This window comes from Copadichromis virginalis, linkage group LG10, assembly GCF_057382275.1.
Source record: "Copadichromis virginalis isolate Kocher_CV1m ecotype Utaka linkage group LG10, C_Virginalis_male_GT1.1, whole genome shotgun sequence".
NCBI classification, from domain to species: Eukaryota; Metazoa; Chordata; class Actinopteri; order Cichliformes; family Cichlidae; genus Copadichromis; species Copadichromis virginalis.
This window is the reverse complement of record NC_140627.1, coordinates 9,551,049-9,567,914: the sequence shown is the minus strand read 5'-3', so window position 1 is coordinate 9,567,914 and position 16,866 is coordinate 9,551,049. Positions and strand designations below refer to the sequence as shown.

The 16,866-nt window shown below is 38.8% G+C and overlaps 1 protein-coding gene across 11 annotated transcripts in view; it reads left to right on the top strand.

Annotated features, from left to right (window-relative positions):
* The window catches only part of msi2b (musashi RNA-binding protein 2b), a 279,768-nt gene extending 265,224 nt beyond the window's left edge, over positions 1-14,544 (top strand). For 5 of the 11 annotated variants that reach the window (XM_085469730.1, XM_085469728.1, XM_085469724.1 and 2 more), the window contains 2 exons: positions 3,988-4,142; positions 8,803-14,544. In XM_085469730.1, the coding sequence (XP_085325856.1) occupies positions 3,988-4,142; positions 8,803-8,847 (200 nt within the window). In that variant the 3' untranslated portion in view covers positions 8,848-14,544. Of the gene's footprint in view, positions 1-3,987; positions 4,143-7,234; positions 7,306-8,802 lie in introns of all 11 variants that reach the window. The other 6 variants (XM_085469725.1, XM_085469729.1, XM_085469732.1 and 3 more) reach the window with 3 other exon arrangements.
* Positions 14,545-16,866: the final 2,322 nt, after the last annotated feature.

Sequence of the window (16,866 nt, the reverse complement as noted above, 5' to 3'; positions counted from 1 at the left end):
TTGTTGAGGAAAAAAAATCCCTTTGAAAAATGATGATTAAAAAATGTCTTGCTGACAAAGTAGTATTGCATGTTCTTCCTCCTTTTTTTTTCTCCAGTTTTTAATGTAGATCTTTTGTTCCTTTGTGAAGTTATGTTCCAGCCCCTGCTTGCACATAAGGGGGTCGACATATACAGAATGTAATCCTTCATTTGCATGTGAACCAAATAACTACTGATGATGTCTGAGAGTACACTGGCCACTCTGACAGAGCTCAGGTTTATGTTAATTTGGAACAGCAAAGGAGAGAGCAAGTGTGGGAGTGAGTGCCATTTTTTTTCAGTCAAGCCCTTTAGGAATTCTTAGTGTAAGAGTGATTGCCGTATTATTAGTGTGTGAAATTGGTAGAAATGCTGTACAGTGTTGAACACTTAATAGACAACTTTTTTTTTGCATAATACAGCCATTACTCCGCAACACAAGCACATTTTCTTCTTCTGTGCTTTTTTTCTGATCTTCTCTCTTATGTAATCATAGCTGTTAAAAAGCAAGGGATGAGACTAAGTCAAATGGAGTTCATGTTGCGATTTCAGTAACTGCGAGCTTTATGCAGATAAATTAAATAGAATTTCAACCTGATATTTTTTGTTTGAGAGCAGACAGGAATTTTTAATATATGCTGACTTTTAAAATAAAAGTGTTTATGTCAAATGTGTGTCATGGTGATGGCGGTCTTTTGACTGTGTTTTTACAGACAGTGTTTCTTTCATTAAATTCCTGCTTAGTGGAATATCGTCATGAGATCATGGGAACCCAGTGTATAATCATCCAATCAACCACTACTCTGGCTGTCTTTCCACCCAACAGTATAACTGTTTTAAAAAAAAAAAAAAAAAGACAAATATACATATAGAAAGCAAAGTGATTTGTCCTGTCAGTCTTTTTGGGCTGAGGTCATGAGTGCGGGCAAGATTTTTTCCCCCTAATGGTTAAAGTGTTGGCCAGCTGCCCCCGGCAGATGTTGGCATTTACTACAGGCTGTCTGTGTAACCTTTAGTACAGCTAGCAGACAAAAAAATGCACAAGACGAGCCTTTTAAAGACAACAAATTACAGAGATGTGACTTTGTGGGGTTGTAAAGGAATTGTTGGAGGCTTTTGTGATAATGCTTGTACACATGAGGCAGCAACATCAGCACTAACTGTTTGAGAAAACACTTTTCTTCTTATAGATTTGCTAAGCAGCGTGGACTGTTTGATGGGATAAACATCTATATAGGAGAGGGAAAGAGCTGATTTCTTCCCATCGCTGCAAGTACACATCAATCGCCCTTGTCTGTCGATTGTGAGGCTAAGTGACGTGCTGATTTATAGTATTTGATAGGCGATTTGGAGCAGTTAAGTAAAGAGTAAAGAGGTGTTTAGGTCAAAAGTCATGTTGCCTCAGCTCTTTAGCAGCACCTAATGAATATGTCTCTGCTGCACGCATGGCCCCTGAAATATTCGTTGAGTTGTTGAAGCTGCAGCTTGTCTCACCTGAGAGGGCACGTTCAAATCCTGAGTGAGTCAGCGTAGCTTAATTGCGTCGTAGCACGTGGGCGTTGTCTGTGGAATAGACTTGGAATCTGCAGCCAACCTTGAGCCTATGTGAAATTCAGAGACATTTAATTGTGGGTGTTTTGAAGGAGATAAAATTAAATCAGAATGTTTGACAAAAATGTAATTGACTTATAAATTACACAAGTATACAAAAACATCCGGAGATGGCAACTCCCACCAAGTGCATCGTTGCAGGACGTAAAAAAAAAATGATAATAAAAAAATTATAAAAATCTCTCTCCATGCTTTTTCATGAGATATATTATTCAATATGGTTTCTTGAAATTTTATTTCAAGGTCAACTTTGACCTTGGTGCTAACAATGAAGGTCAAGGTCAAATGCTTAGCCAACCTAGGTACTCATGCCTTCTGAGGCCTAGTATACTGTTCTAAAATTTGAAGACGATCCATAAAAAAATTGTGGGTAATATAAAGGGTTTAAAAAAAAAAAAAAGAAAAGTTTACATTTAGTGTGACCTTAACCTTAAACCAATTTTCATTAAAATTGAACCAGCTTGAGCTGTTATTGGTATCTACCGTCCCACAACATTTGAAAATGATATCTTGAAAACTTTGGACGCTAGATTGCTAACGAGCAGACAGACAAACGAACAGAACCGATTAAAAGCTTCCTCCCTTCAAAGGGCAGAAAATTAGATTTAAAGATATGAATTCTTTAAATAACTGATCGTATCTGTTACAAACACAAGATTGATCATTTTCTCTCCAATCTTTTTTTTTTTTTTTGTCTTTATGAAAAAAGGATGTATATTCCAGATAATAACAGAAAAATGCGTTACAGTGGAGTCTGGCGTTCTTTTGGCTAAATGCACAAACCACTGCAGCCTCTACATCAAAAAATTACTTTCACTGAGAGAGGGGTGAGCTGCACTCCAATAAAAATCACCAGTTACAGGAAATGAGGATTGCCATTTCAACTGGAAAAAAAAATCCTTAATTATATAATAAGCCAGCCTACTGGGGGCTGTGTGGGCAAGATAAGCGCACTAGCAACTCTCCGTTTAAAGTCCTTACAGTTACAGCAGTGTCAACTCCACTAGATATATGTTTAGTGAGATGGCTTCATTTTCCTAGAGTGCCACACATAAATATCTGAAGCATGCTTTGAGGTGCTTCCAGTGAACCTAACCTGTCTGTTGCGGCTTTGATAGATGGAGCGGTGATACGTTAAACAAGGTGACAATGATAGTTAGTTTACCGTGTGTGTGTGTGTGTGTGTGTGTCTCCATCAGCGCGTTGGAGCCACAGCAGTCACACTGTGTCTTTTTCCATGCTCTACAAAGACCTCCTCTCAGGCATCACAGGGTTCATGAGCTAATATATATACACAAGATGGAGCATTTTCTGTGGTCGGAGGATTTTTCTTTTTAATGCAGTTGCACAGTTTTTTTTCACAGTTTGTCTGTGAATAAGGGTGAGATGGAGGGTTATGCGAAGCTGACAGCAAAGGAGATTGCTGTTAAGAGATCACTGCATTTTTCTTTCTGCCCGGCTGTTTTTCCTTGTATTGCCAGTGTTATTGGCCTTTAGCAGGCATATGGATTTTCTAAAGGCATTTTATTATACTGAGTTGCTCTTACTCACAGGGCAAAAGGTGGTAAGTCACGTACAGTATTTCTTTTTTATCCCCCACCCTACAAGTTTGGACCTGCCGACGAACTCGGGTCAGGCTTTTATATTTCCTCAGTTTCCCTCCTTCTCTTGCCTGACATACCCATTTTATTTTATGCTGGAAGTTACTCTTGCAGACTAAAAAGCTGAAAAGTGCTAAGTATTATATGATTTTGTTTTGGGGGGTTTTTTTTGGGGGGGGGGGGGGGGTATACTTAGTAGACCATATAAGAAAATAGAAGGTAGTATTTCAAATTCTGGGGCTCAGAATGCTCACCAAAAATTTCAGATCCTCATAATCCTTTGTTCCTCTACTTAGCTACAGCCGATGTCGCTGTACAAGTACTCCTTCACATTATGCATGTCAACATTTACACTGCAACCTTACTAGTTTATTAGCATGATGGAAGTATTTTTAGCAACGTGCCTGTTTTGTGTTGTGCATGACTATACAAAGTGAATGTTATTCCCGTGCATAATACACGCAGCATGTAGATTATATTTAGAATCTCATACTGGATTCACCCCTAATTTTGCTTGTTTGGTATGAAATTAAGCCAAAATCCTGCACCATTTTTCAGTCGATTACAAATTAAATTGAACGCGCAGCATCAAATACAGTAACCTGTAATATGAGCAAGCCCTTCAAGACAAATGTATGAATCCAGTAATGCGTTCTTTTGATTTCAATTTGCCCATTGAGTCACAAGAGTAAGGATATACTGATCTTTGTTGGGGGTTTCTGAGCTGCTCCGCTCCTCGCTGTGTTTGTATGCAGGTGCCAACCCGTCAAGGCCCGGAGGTTTCCCCGGCGCTAATAGTCCAGGGCCTGTGGCTGACCTATATGGACCTAGCAGCCAGGATTCAGCTGTGGGCAACTACATCAGTGCTGCTAGCCCTCAGCCTGGCTCTGGCTTTGGCCCCAGCATCACAGTAAGTACTAAAATTCCGACTGCACCTCCTGCTTCTTCTTCTGCACTAAAATTAGACGTTACAAAAAATGCAAATGGGCTTCAATTGCAACATTCTGTAAAGCAGCTCAGTGTTTGCATAAAAATTAGCATTTATTCTTTTACTGAATTGACTAAAAATAATCACTGCTGTCGTCTTAGAAAATATCCAGGGAAGCATTTTTGCTGCTGTCAGGTTCAGGGCTCCCATAATAATGTAGTACATCAGTGTTAAAGCCCATCGCAGCTCTGTAAGTTATCTGTGTCAAAAGCAAATGTTTTTCCCCTCTAGCTGTTGCACAAATCACCTCACTTCAGATCCTGCATCACCTGCCCAGAACAAATTTCTTTTATTTTTAGAACCCCATCTGTCCCAGAGCTGGAGTTCACTCCATTGCTAGGACGATGCTCCCACACAGGTTTTTGTGTCTCCCAGTGCCCTTGTCCAGTTAGGCTTGCTCAGCCACATGCTGTTGAACTTTTCTCTCTGATCGGTTAGCAGCTGTTCGCCAAGTCAGTGCGTAAGTGTTAGGACTACAAAGGAAGAAGAGGTGACGGTAATAAAGAGAATATTGTGAGGGATTTCCCCATCAGAGTGCTAATAATCCCACCTTCCTTTGAAGGTGAAGAAAAAGACATTAAAATTGTGCTCTCAAACTCCGTGTTCTCTGTGAACCGATCTATTATCATAAGTGTTGGAGAGATCATCTTAAAGCCAGTAGGAACATCTTTACTTCTAAAAGGAACTCTAAGAAGAAAGTTTAGCCATTCAGATTCATTCCTCTTATTTCCCGTGTTTTCCCAACATTGCAGCAGTTTGAGTCTATGCAGGGTGGAAACCTAGCAAGAGCTAGTTTACTAAAGACATATGTAATGGCTTAACAAGGATTATTTCTACATTCAAAATAAATGAGACTTAGCAGTCAGTTCCCATCATAAACTACTCCCTCTCTGTTTTTTAGCATTCCTAAGACAGTTTTCTGAGAGCAGCCAAAGACTGAATGAGCCAAAGTTAAATCTGATGTACTTAGCTTATTTACTGTCAATAAAGGAAAAGGCTCAAACGCCACGAAAGAAGACCCAATCAGCACTTTGTTTACTCGTACGTTAGTCTACCTTCGACCTCGCCGAGTAATTAAATTTTTTTACCGTGTGAATTTTCTGGCCCTAGCAAAGTGCAGCAGGATTTCAGTTCACATCGGAGCATGTTTGTGCTGCTTTACATGACTGAACTGAGTGACACAGTGTAAACTATAAAAATAACACCTGCTTTCTGCAACAAGCTCATTAATGCATGGCTTAACTGAGATGGAATAACGACAAGCCCATTAGTACAGCGAGCGAGCGCCGAAAAGACTACAGGGTGAAGACGCTCGTTCCAAACTTTATAGTCCACATCATTAACTTGAATTTCATGCTACAGTAAACAGATATTTATCTTTTTATTTATTTAGGTGATCCTCTGGTTGTGGTATTTTGTGGTGCTTTTTTCTTTTTTTTAAATCTAAGCCTTTGTGGCAAACTGTGGCTTATGCTGCATTCTGAAATCACACATGTTCTGAGAAGTACCACAGGAGATTTATCACGTTGTGTGCTTGAATCAGTTGAACTAAGTGCGGCGGTTTAGCGAAGATGTCGTGAATGTGGCGCTTGCACTATACGGCTGTAATGCCTTGTTGCTATTGGATGATGTCACAAATGTACAAAACAGGTAAAAGAGCTCGTTTAGATGTTTGCAGCCGTGCGTAATTGATTTATGATATCCACGCAAAGCAGAGCTTAAGAGAAAAAAAACATTTTAAAGCCTTTTTCCTCCCTGAGCAAAGCCCCTATTATTAATTGCTTTAGGTCCACTGGCTATCTGCTTTAATCTGCTGGTCTCAGTGTAGGAAGCAAAATATTTGCTATGAAACACCACGCTGGCTCATTTTCAAGGCAGATTTACCAGCAGATAGTTCACAGATGGAAATGAGGCCATTTGTTACAATTATTTTCCATTTGTTGCAACAGTTTGTAGCCATAGTTTATTACTGAGTTAGAGAATAGAACAAGTCTTTCAACCCCCCCCCCCACCACAAAAATACAAAAAATAATACTACTAGACTAAATCACCACTTCACCACTTCAGAATCACAGCGAATCAATAAAGGAGAGGTGATGCAGCAGGCCTCTGACTTCCTGCTCCAGCCGAGATGATCTCTCTATTCAGAACATTAAAATAGGAAATGATTCAGAACTAAAATTCGCTTCATAATTCACTTCTTTACCGAGAACGCTGTTGAACCAAGCGCATATAAGATCGTCATATCTCAGGAGCTCACGGATGACTTCAGATTCACCGATTTGTCCTTCTGTCTCACGCTCCACTGATTTTATTAATCCCTTTAGCCAGTACGAAAACAGCTACTGCGAAGAAGCTTTAATGAACTTAACTGTTTTTTTATGCAAGACAATTAGAGCGCAATTAGCTGATTGAGGTGATAAAGACAAGCAAGCGCTGCTGAAAGTGCTTCTCTCCTTTTCACTGTTGTGTTTGAATCCAATCATTTTTTACAGACCTGTCAGTAGGAAAGCTCACAGTGTCCTGATAAGTGAGCCTCAGTAATAAAAGCCATTCAATAGTCAGAAGCACACTGATCTTACTGAAGGCTGTTTATGATCCTATTCTCGGCATTCTTTCAGATGAAATCACTTGTGTATGTTAGCATGAATGGGGATTGTGTGTATTATTACATATTTTGTATTTAGATCCTGTAATCTGAGTGCTGCATTGTTATAAGAGCTTGCATTATTAAATGCAGTATGAATCATTTACTGTACAGAGCATATCTAACTGTTTTTAATATCTTTTAGCATTACGTGGCTTTTTCTTCCTGTTGTAATGTTGCAATTATTCTTTTTGCAAGAGTGTTAAAAGAGTTGGTTTGATATTTCAGTATTCTCCTGCTCTGCTACTCAACATGATCACAACATTCACATTCATGCTAGCTGTGAAAAAAAAAAGAAGTTGATATGATACTCACTTTTCTCTCTTTGAAATGCATACTGACAAAAGCACTAACTGTACACTTTTAGGGCCCGTTGATTGCGACAGCTTTTACAAATGGATACCATTGAACAGGTGGCCGGTTGCCATCTCATCAGAGGTATTGCATTTTATTTACTGTGCATTTCTATCAGTATCTATCTGTACTATGTGTTCATCGCATTAATCGTTGTTCCTTCACCTCTCTTTGGGGAAACACAGAGCTGGTAGTAACGTGTGAGTATGGCGAGGTGGTTTGTTTGAGGTCTTTCTCCAAAAACTAATAAATACAACTGATAAAAAGGACAGAAGATTAGCAGACATTACGAGAATTTTAATCATTTTGTGATTGTTTATGAAGGAAAGCTTCATATCGGTTACCCACACACATACTACCGGTTCTTCAGTTTTTCTTTCCTCCTTCTTTTTGACATTTTGAAATGTTTTCATCCTAAAATAGTCACATGTCTGTGTAGAAAAATCACATGTCTTGCTATTCAACCAGAGGGGATGTCACAGTTTAAAGTGTTTTTGACCTAAGCTCTGGCTGTCCAAGGACAGGACTCTCATTACAATTCTTTCACAACTTTTAAAATCGAAACTGCAAAATCTTTCACTAACAAGCAGCCGAGGTGTAGGAAGAATCTTTGAGGAAGGGAATTGCTTATTACTACATGACCTTCTTTTTGCTAACACTGTCCCTCATATGTACAGCAACAATGTCATATATAAAACCTTGTCTGCCCTACAGATACTTGTAGATGTTTGATGTGCATAAAATGTATTTTTGTATACGTTTTTAAACTTAGTACAAGAGTCCACAGCACGATATACCACACCTGCCACTTTATTAGGTACGTCAACGAGGATAACGAGCATGGGTATATTGTGGTCAAAGGGGATAGGTCAGATCAGTAACAGTAGGCTAGGCTGTAGCATTTAAACAGTGCTCAGTCGGTACCAATAGGCCCAAAGTTGGCAAAAAATATCACCGTCACACCACAACCAGTAGCCTGAAATGTTGATACAAGGCAGAATAGAGCAATGCTTTCATGTAGTTTCCACCACATTCTGGCTCTACCATCAGAATGAAATTGTTTTTTTCCCAGTTTTTTCCCACTTTTGAGGTTGGTGACCCCGTGCAAACTGTAGCCTCAGTTTCCTGTTCTTATCTGACAGGAGTGGCAGGCAATGTGGTCTTCTGCTGCTGTCGGTTTAATTCCATCTAACCAATCAGCTACTGGCATGTGATTGGCCAGTAACTGGTATGAGCAGATATATCTAATAAAGTGGCAGGTCAGTATATATGCACAAATGCTAAATTAATAAGCCGTTTAAGTATATAGTGTGGTATTTGTGACAGCCTAGACTTTTTGTTATTGGACAGGCTGTTTTTACAGTAATTGGTGCTTCTGTTATGCTTGCAGGAAATTTTGACCTGTAGCAGTTTCTTAGAATCATATCCCAGTTATTCATGCTTCAGCAAGCCTGCAAAATACGTCACAGCGAGTATTATTTATGTTCGAGACTTACTCTAATTAAATGTATGCTTTCTAATGCTGTTGTTCCATTTTTTCCTTCCTTTTTTTGTTGTTGTGTTTTTTCCTTTATCACCCAGCAGAGTATATCTGGTGGCCCAGGAAAGACAGGACGAAGTTTCTAATTGGCTTTGTGTGCAGGTGATGCTAATCCAACTTCAAGCACTACAGCGTCACCCCGGCAAAACGAACGAAAGTCGGAACCATATGAAGAAGAAAAGAAAATGTTTATCATCTCAGAAAAATAACAACTGCTGTACTATAATCCAAACCTCCTATAACTTTACAACCTGGTTTGGTATGATGTTTCACGTCGAGTTCATTCACCTACTTTCTTCCTCTGTTAGCTTTTCTTTTGATTAGCTTTGAGAGAGTCGTTTTAGTTGAACCTTTAATTTTGTGTCGTTTTTATTTTATTTTCTGGTATTGTTGTGTAAATCTTTTTTTTTTTTTTTGCTTTTTTTTTGCTTTTTTTTTTTGCTTTTTTTCGTTTGAAGTACGGCGGTCATAGCCAAGAATATCTTCAAAGTCACGTCTTCATCTTTGTACCGGTGAGTCTAAAAGGAAAAAAGCTCGGGATGTTTCATTCAGTCTTTCTGCAAAAAAAAAAGAAAAGAAAGAAAACACAAGAAAAAAAAGCTCAGTGCGGAAAGACTCGGAGAAGAAAAAAAAACATTTTAAGGAAATTTTAAAGAAGGTATCTAAGTAATAAATCTTAGTAGCTGTTTTATTTCTTGTGATGTCTCATTGTTAACCATAATTACCTATTTTTGGGCAATACAAAGAGGACTCCAATATTTTTATGGTCCTTTTTTATAAGTGTTGTTTTTGTTGTTTAGAAATATATATATATGCTATAACAAATTTCATATAACTACATTGTGAATTCAAACTTGAGAAAAAGAAATGTAGCTGTACATATTATTCCAGTCACTGCATATAACCAACTCAGTGAGAGAATAGCATATTTTTGTGATGGTGTGTCAAAAGAACATGTTATAGCGTGTGAATAGAAGACAAAGCTGTAAACAGTTATTATTCTACTTTTTTTTTTTCTGCTGGAAGACGGTATAACAACCCCACACGGAAACAAACACACGAACACACACACGCCTAGCGCACACACACTTGCTCTGTAAATACTGAAGCTGAATAATTTTACAAGTGTCATACCAGCAAAATTTACAAGCGGTGAGTCAACACAGTTTTGGAGAAATAATAATAATAATAATAATTTTAAAAAATAAAGAGCCTGATTGGTATCTTTTTGTCTAACTGTTACAGTATCAGTATCATTTCAAAGAGAAAGTTTAAAAGAAAAAAAAAGATGATTAAATCCAAAGCACACTGTACTTAGATCTGAAGATTAGAACTTGAAGCAGGCTCTGCGCATCCTGACACTTTTCTACTCTTGAGAGGAACTTGTTAGCTGCAATGTTGATGTTTGTTTCATCCTGCACGTTCCCGATTAGTTCTTTTTCTTTCCTTTGGAACACAACATCTGGGCTCTGTGCTTGAGTCTTTATGTAACGCTCGTTGTCCGACTCAGATCTTATTCTTTCTTCTTTTTTTTTTGAGTGAATTAGGAAAGTAAACGTTTTGATACCATACCTCAGCCTTCCTGAGTTCTCTTATGGAATCATTGGCAGGTTTTTTAATTTATTCTAGTGGCAAAACAAATGAAAACACTGAAAGGTAATTAAGCAAGTAATCATTGCACTGTGAGTTGTAAAGTACAGGCCATTTTTTTCTATTTGCACATGTATATGTTGGCTTTTTTTAAAAAAAGAAAAAGGAAACTGCCCTGTGCTTTGGGATAGCATGAAGGATTTCGGAGCTGGCGTGTTCTCGACTTGACAAAACACTTGAGCGTTTTGAGGCGAGTTCACAGCGTGGGAAGAAGTAACTGGTTATGTTGCTGTGTACACTTGGATTTCTTTATAGAGTAGACCCATGTCTCATCTGACGATATTTAATACGGGGTCAAAAGATGACACTGAATAATTCACTATCTACCACTGCACCGGGTTTTCCACAGTACTTGTGGTCGATGGTTTTACTCGTGATGATGATTTATTAATAATAATCATAATAATAATAGGCTCCAGTATGCGTTCAAGTTTTGAAATTCGATGCCGCCGCAGATGCGTTTGCTGTTTTCCTTTTACCCGCGTCTCGTCTCATTTCTTTTCCTTTTAAAACAACCAGGTAAAGAACTATGCTGGATTACTTTTAAAGTAAACGATATGGAGGTGTGATCGAGTAATAATTTAAACAGTCAAGAGAAGACGAAGAAAAAAAAAACAACTTGTAATGTTCAAATGTAAAAGAAAATAAGAAACACAAAACTATAAAAAAAGATGCTTCTTTGCTGATTTCAAGTTTAATCAGAGTTTTATTGATACTTTGTGGTTTATATATTAATAATTGTAATATACTATTAAAATGTACTGTGCATCCATTACTTTCTCTCTTTCCATTCCCCATCCTCAGAGATCCTACGATATTTTGTTGCTCATTCATGTACTTCATTAGTGTGTAAAGAAATCACAGTTAACTTGTAAACAGAGTGCTGTCTTTGATACCAGTGTAGTGCTCTTTGTTGTTCTCCCTTGCTCTACCTCTCCTTTCTCTCATATTTATCCCTCTCCCTCTTGCGCTCTTTTTCTATCTCCTGTAATTACAAAGTAGATGTTATAGAGGACTCATTAATATAATACTTGTAGTGAATAGTGGATTTAGGACCAGTCGAGATATACCTTTCTCTCAACGATCATGTTATTCTGGTATTTGCAGACAGTTATTTTGTTAGAGGTTCATTGTAATTTTTCCCTGTATGTTTTTTTTTCTTTTCTTTTTTCTTTTGGTTTGGTTTTGCCACTCTCACATGGTTTCAGCTAACCAAAGCTCTCATGGATGAACAATAGAGAAATAGTTGCTGTAAGATGGAATTGTACACAAGGCATTATTTGGATCCCCACCCTTGAATGTTTTTAAAGGGGTGTGCCATACTACCTTAAATGCTAATGCTAGATATGCAAAACTTTTGTGTTTGATTGTTTCTTTCCTTTTTTTTTCAAGAGGGACACAAGCTGAAATCACGGGGAAAAAAAACAATTTTTACTTAAGATATTTCATATTTTTTTAAGAGACATGCGAGTTATTACCACATACGTCATCAGTCACAGAGCTGTTTAAAGAGCCTCTTCTATCTTTTAATGTTTGTACACTTTGCAGATATCCCAGGCTCCTCTGGTGTCATTCTTTTTAGATGATACAGTTTTTGAGCTCTTATTTATTTGGGAACTGTTAATGACTTTTTTTAAAATCTTATTTGAATCTGTTAACAGTGTTTCTGACACTACAGAGGCATTACTGACACACACAGAGAAACACTGCAAATACTGAACAGAGAACCATTAGAGAAATATCAGCAGGTGCTGAGGGGTGTCGAGTTTGTCAGGTCTGATTAATAGAAAGTTAAATTCCTGTCCAGAGTTGAACCTGCAACCTGAAGCTGTGATGCATTGCCAAGCTAGAATAGATTATTATTAACAACCTTGTCAAAGGATGCCTGGACTTAACATGTTTAGATTTACACAAGCAAAAACAAAGTTATTAAAACAATGGGATTGCTGCTGGAGCCGCTGCTTGGACCCCAATACAGCCAGTGCAGTTGAGCCTTTTTGAGCATAATCTCTGTTTGCTAATTTACTGGCTCTTTAAATTAACGATTAATATTACTCTGTTGTTAATAAGTTAACATTAGTGCCCTCTTTCTTCCTAACCAGTCTGCACACAGCACATAGAGTACACAGCAGCTTTGTCAGTGATGCTAATAAGTTATCTTGTTTTGTTTTGGGTTTTTTTTAAAGTAAATGATGAAAGTAAATGATCTTTACTTTACTTTCTGAAGGTAAAATTGTTCTTTTTTAAAAATTAAAATTAGGCAGCGGCCAACTAACGCATATGTCAGTATCTTAGCGAGGTAGAGTGATCACTCACTTTAGAATAATGCAGTATTTGTGGAAAAAGTTTTATTGTTTGAAATATAAAAAGAAATGTATTAATAGCAGAAGAACAATAACTGAACACATTTTGGTTATAATTTAATTCTCAAAGTAATAAAGAAATTCCTCCTGTTCATTTAAATATTTTAATTGTATAATTAACTCAAACGCAACCCAGTCGCGTTCCAGTTTTCTTGGCGTTTTTTTCCAAACAGCATATACCAGAGCAGCAAGCACACACTACACTGTGCTGTCGCGGTGCCTGTTGTCTCTTAGTCTATAATTAACCCTTTTTCACTGGAAAGAAGGCTTGAAATGGCTTGTTTTCCCTCACGCAATATCAAAATTGACTCTTCTATTGTTTTGTGATCCTGTAGCTTGGACTTTAAGGTAGCATGGCTCTGTTGCTGTAATTTCATTTTATCTCAAACTGACAGCAGTTTACAGCTGATGAATGTTACACATCTTAGTAGACTAGCTTATCCATTTGGGGAGAGGGGAGGGGACTTGGTTTAAGAAAAAAAAATAATCAAAAAAGAAAAAAGTCAACCTGGAAGGTGTTGACATTTGTAGTGTACTACCGTATCCATTTAAACTTGAATCTCGAGGCAAGTGCTAGGCAATGGCCAAACAACCCCATCAGTTCGAGGTGGGGGTGGGGGGGGAATCCCACCCTGAAACCGTACACACTTATGGGATTTCTGTCATCCTGGGTTCACAAGCGTTTTCTGAATATGAACAAACGTTTCCTAAAAGCTGGAACACCAGGCTTTACAGGCTCTGCTCCATTTCCAATGAATCAGACAGACTTTGAAGGCTCATTGAATGTTCTTGAGCATTTTTATCCAAAAAGAGGCTTACTCATAGTGGTGCTAATGGGTTTTTTGAAAAAGCAAAAAACCAGACAGTGTGCCCTTATCTCTGAGAGATACTGGATACCGTCACAGTGAACACAAAGTTCACAAAGTGACTCTCGCTAACAACGCTATTTAAAGTTTTTATGGCTCGATATATCAAAGATCAGTTCATGTTCACAAATCTGGACTGAACTCTTCAAGGTGACGGAAATGGCACAAGTTCGCCTGTACTACTGTGTTTTTGGGGTGAACTTCCCCTCCAGTCCAAACCATTGCCATCTCACGCCATGCTCATCGCCAAATATATACATATAATTGCAATATATATGTATATAGATGAATATATATACTTGCAATTCACGCTCATTTGAACTGAATAATATTAGACTGGAGACCTCAGCTGTATACAGAATAATCCTCGTCACACAGCCACGCCCAGGTTCATTTAGTCCACTCATCATTATTGGTTCGCCATCATGCGAGTTCTCCCCCGGCGTGTTGTCGAGGTTGGAGTGGACCGCACGGCCACGAGGGGTGTCCAGAGGCTCTTCAGACTGCACGGCCTGCAATGTGAGGCTCTGCCGTGTCTCCGCAGGCTGAGCGCAGAGCTCTCTCCACCGCTGTCTGCCCATTCCTAACACTTGCCCCTTTTTTTTATGTTAACCGACTTTTTATGGCGAGAGACAGACAGACTTGACTGACATCTGAAAGCATCTTTCAGGTTATCATATGGCTTGCTCAAGCCCTGTTGTAAAATATACTAAAATAATAATGATAATAATAATGGATGGGGGTCTCTCACATATCAAATGTGGAAAGTCTAATTTTATATTTGTATTTTCAAATAATAATATTGACAAAAAAATGTCTGTGAAAGGTTTCCATCCTCTACTGTGGTCCAGAAATCGATGTGTCTGTCTGGAAAATAAATAAAATAAACTGAATTGTTATATGACTTCTTTCCACTGTTGCGTAGTATTTGTGTTTTTCTGAACCCGAATATCACAGTGCAGATTTGTGGAAAACTATCACTATTATATCACAGAATTATGTTTATTTTCTGTTTTTTGTTTTTTTTTTAAAAAAGGGATAATATCATATCGCATTTTGACCGGACCACACACACTGCGCATGTTAGCTCCTGGGATCCTTCGAGGTCTCTCATAAGTCAGCAGGATTAATAGCCCAAGATGCATTTGGGGAAAATGGTGAGCAAACAAAGACTGACGTGTAATTCTGCTGCCCCTCAGTGGTCTCTCGCAGCGCCTGAGAAGATGCAGTGCTTTCAGGGAAGCACATTCGCCAGTGCCTTATTCTTCATCAGCGTCACATGGAGAGCATCAGCATTAGCCGAGGCTCAGTGTATAAACGGCTGGGGATGTGATAGAGTAGATGAGCAAACAGGCTGCTGCATGACAGGCCATTTCAGGGCCTTACAATAGTACCTTTTGATGCGTTTGTCACGCTGTGCTTAGTTCTGCTTCTTCCCGAGATGGAGAATTTAACCTCAGATGGCAGAAGCAAAAATCTGATTCCGAGTCATTTTCTGAGGTGAAACACTGACAATGAAGAAAAAATTCAGCTGCTTTCTGACTGGATCATTCCATTTTTTCACACATTTTTTACTAAACCTAACTCACAGACACACTAGGATAACAATAGTGTATTGAGTTCACGACAATAGATTTAAAACACCTTTTTTGTATATGTTTACCGTGATAGATGGCGATAGTTAAACATGACGCCGGTGGAATTCAGGGATCAGGATTTTTAATGTGGGTGCTTGTCAGGTGAGACCGACGGTCCGACAGCTCCATCACTCACTTAGACACGGCAATCCATAAATTCAGACTGAGATCAATACTCTTGGCTCAGCTCTGTTTTTCACAGCTGAGGCACTGCGAGTTTAGATCACGCTGCATTCATTTTTGTGTTTGTGTAATGAGCACAATGATGATCCAATTTGGCAGTGTGGGCTGTTTCACTTTCTTACAAAAGAAACTGCTCTGGATTTTCTTGCTGTCTGTCCGAGGAATTGACTCTTAGATTTGAAGAAATCAAAGCAAACATTAATACAGGCGAAACTTTAGAAGAAAAAGATGGTAAATATGAAAAATGGCTTAACCTCAGGCAGATGTGAACAGAGTTTGTCCAGACTCTGGTCACTGTAATTAGCAGACACATCTGTCAAAGAGCCGATGCTCACGTTGACTGTGTTTTTAACTCAGAGGCCTAACTGCTTGACCTTTCCAGTCCACCTGCCTTTAATTAAGTGCTAATTAAAAGTGCCATTATGATCAGAGAGCTCTACACTCGTCGGCCCTTAAATACAAGGATTCGGGTCTTTAGTGGAACTCGGCAAGACAATCAGCAGTCATGGGAGCTAAATGTCAGCTCACAGCGGAGAAAAGGAAGCTGTAATAATCTGTGAAATCAAACTTTGCTTTAAAGTAGAAATACTATAAATGATATTTGAGCATGAGCCTCTATACTGTGAAAATTTATCTCCTGTTTTAAAAAAAGGGTAAATGTGAAAGGGGCTAAGGGTCGTGATTAGCATTATCCAAACAGACACAAACACAGATCATAGCAAATATGTGGGGCATATAGCAGCATGTCACAGGCTCATTTGATGGCCTCACCTCATACCAGTCACACTGTGCAAATTTCCCATGGGCCAGCACTAACAGGCTGAATGTGACAGCTCCTGGCAAACACAAAACAAGCCACAGTGCACGGAAATGCCATTGCGAGGATGCAGCATGGCAACGACGGCGGCGATGCTGAGGTTGCTGTGGAGGTGTAATGAAGAAGTTCAAGAGGTGGTCCATTTCCACCTCCGTGTGCCTGAAAAGCAGAGGGAGAGAGAGCGGAAGAATACCTTTCCGCCATGCATATTCATGGCGTGATGTGGTGCTGCAGGAGACTCACATCCCCCATCCTCAGCCTGCGAGGACACCTCAGAGCCCCTCAGCACTTATTAACGGTAATTAAGAGCTAGTCTGAGATGCTGGCAATGTTTAATTGCCAATTACAGGTAGGTTAGCTATAGATGAAAATGACAGCTATTTATGTATCACATCAGCCTAAATCATCAAGTTGTGTTTATGCCTTGAAAATGGGAAAGGAATGAAAGGTTGGGAAGCATCCAGGATCCTCACACGAGCCTGGCATTGTAGGAATTCAAGTGCAATAATGAGCAATGTTCAATGGATATGCACTTAATTTTATGTGCATCACTAAATTATCTCCCCACACAGCCATGTAATGGTTGCTC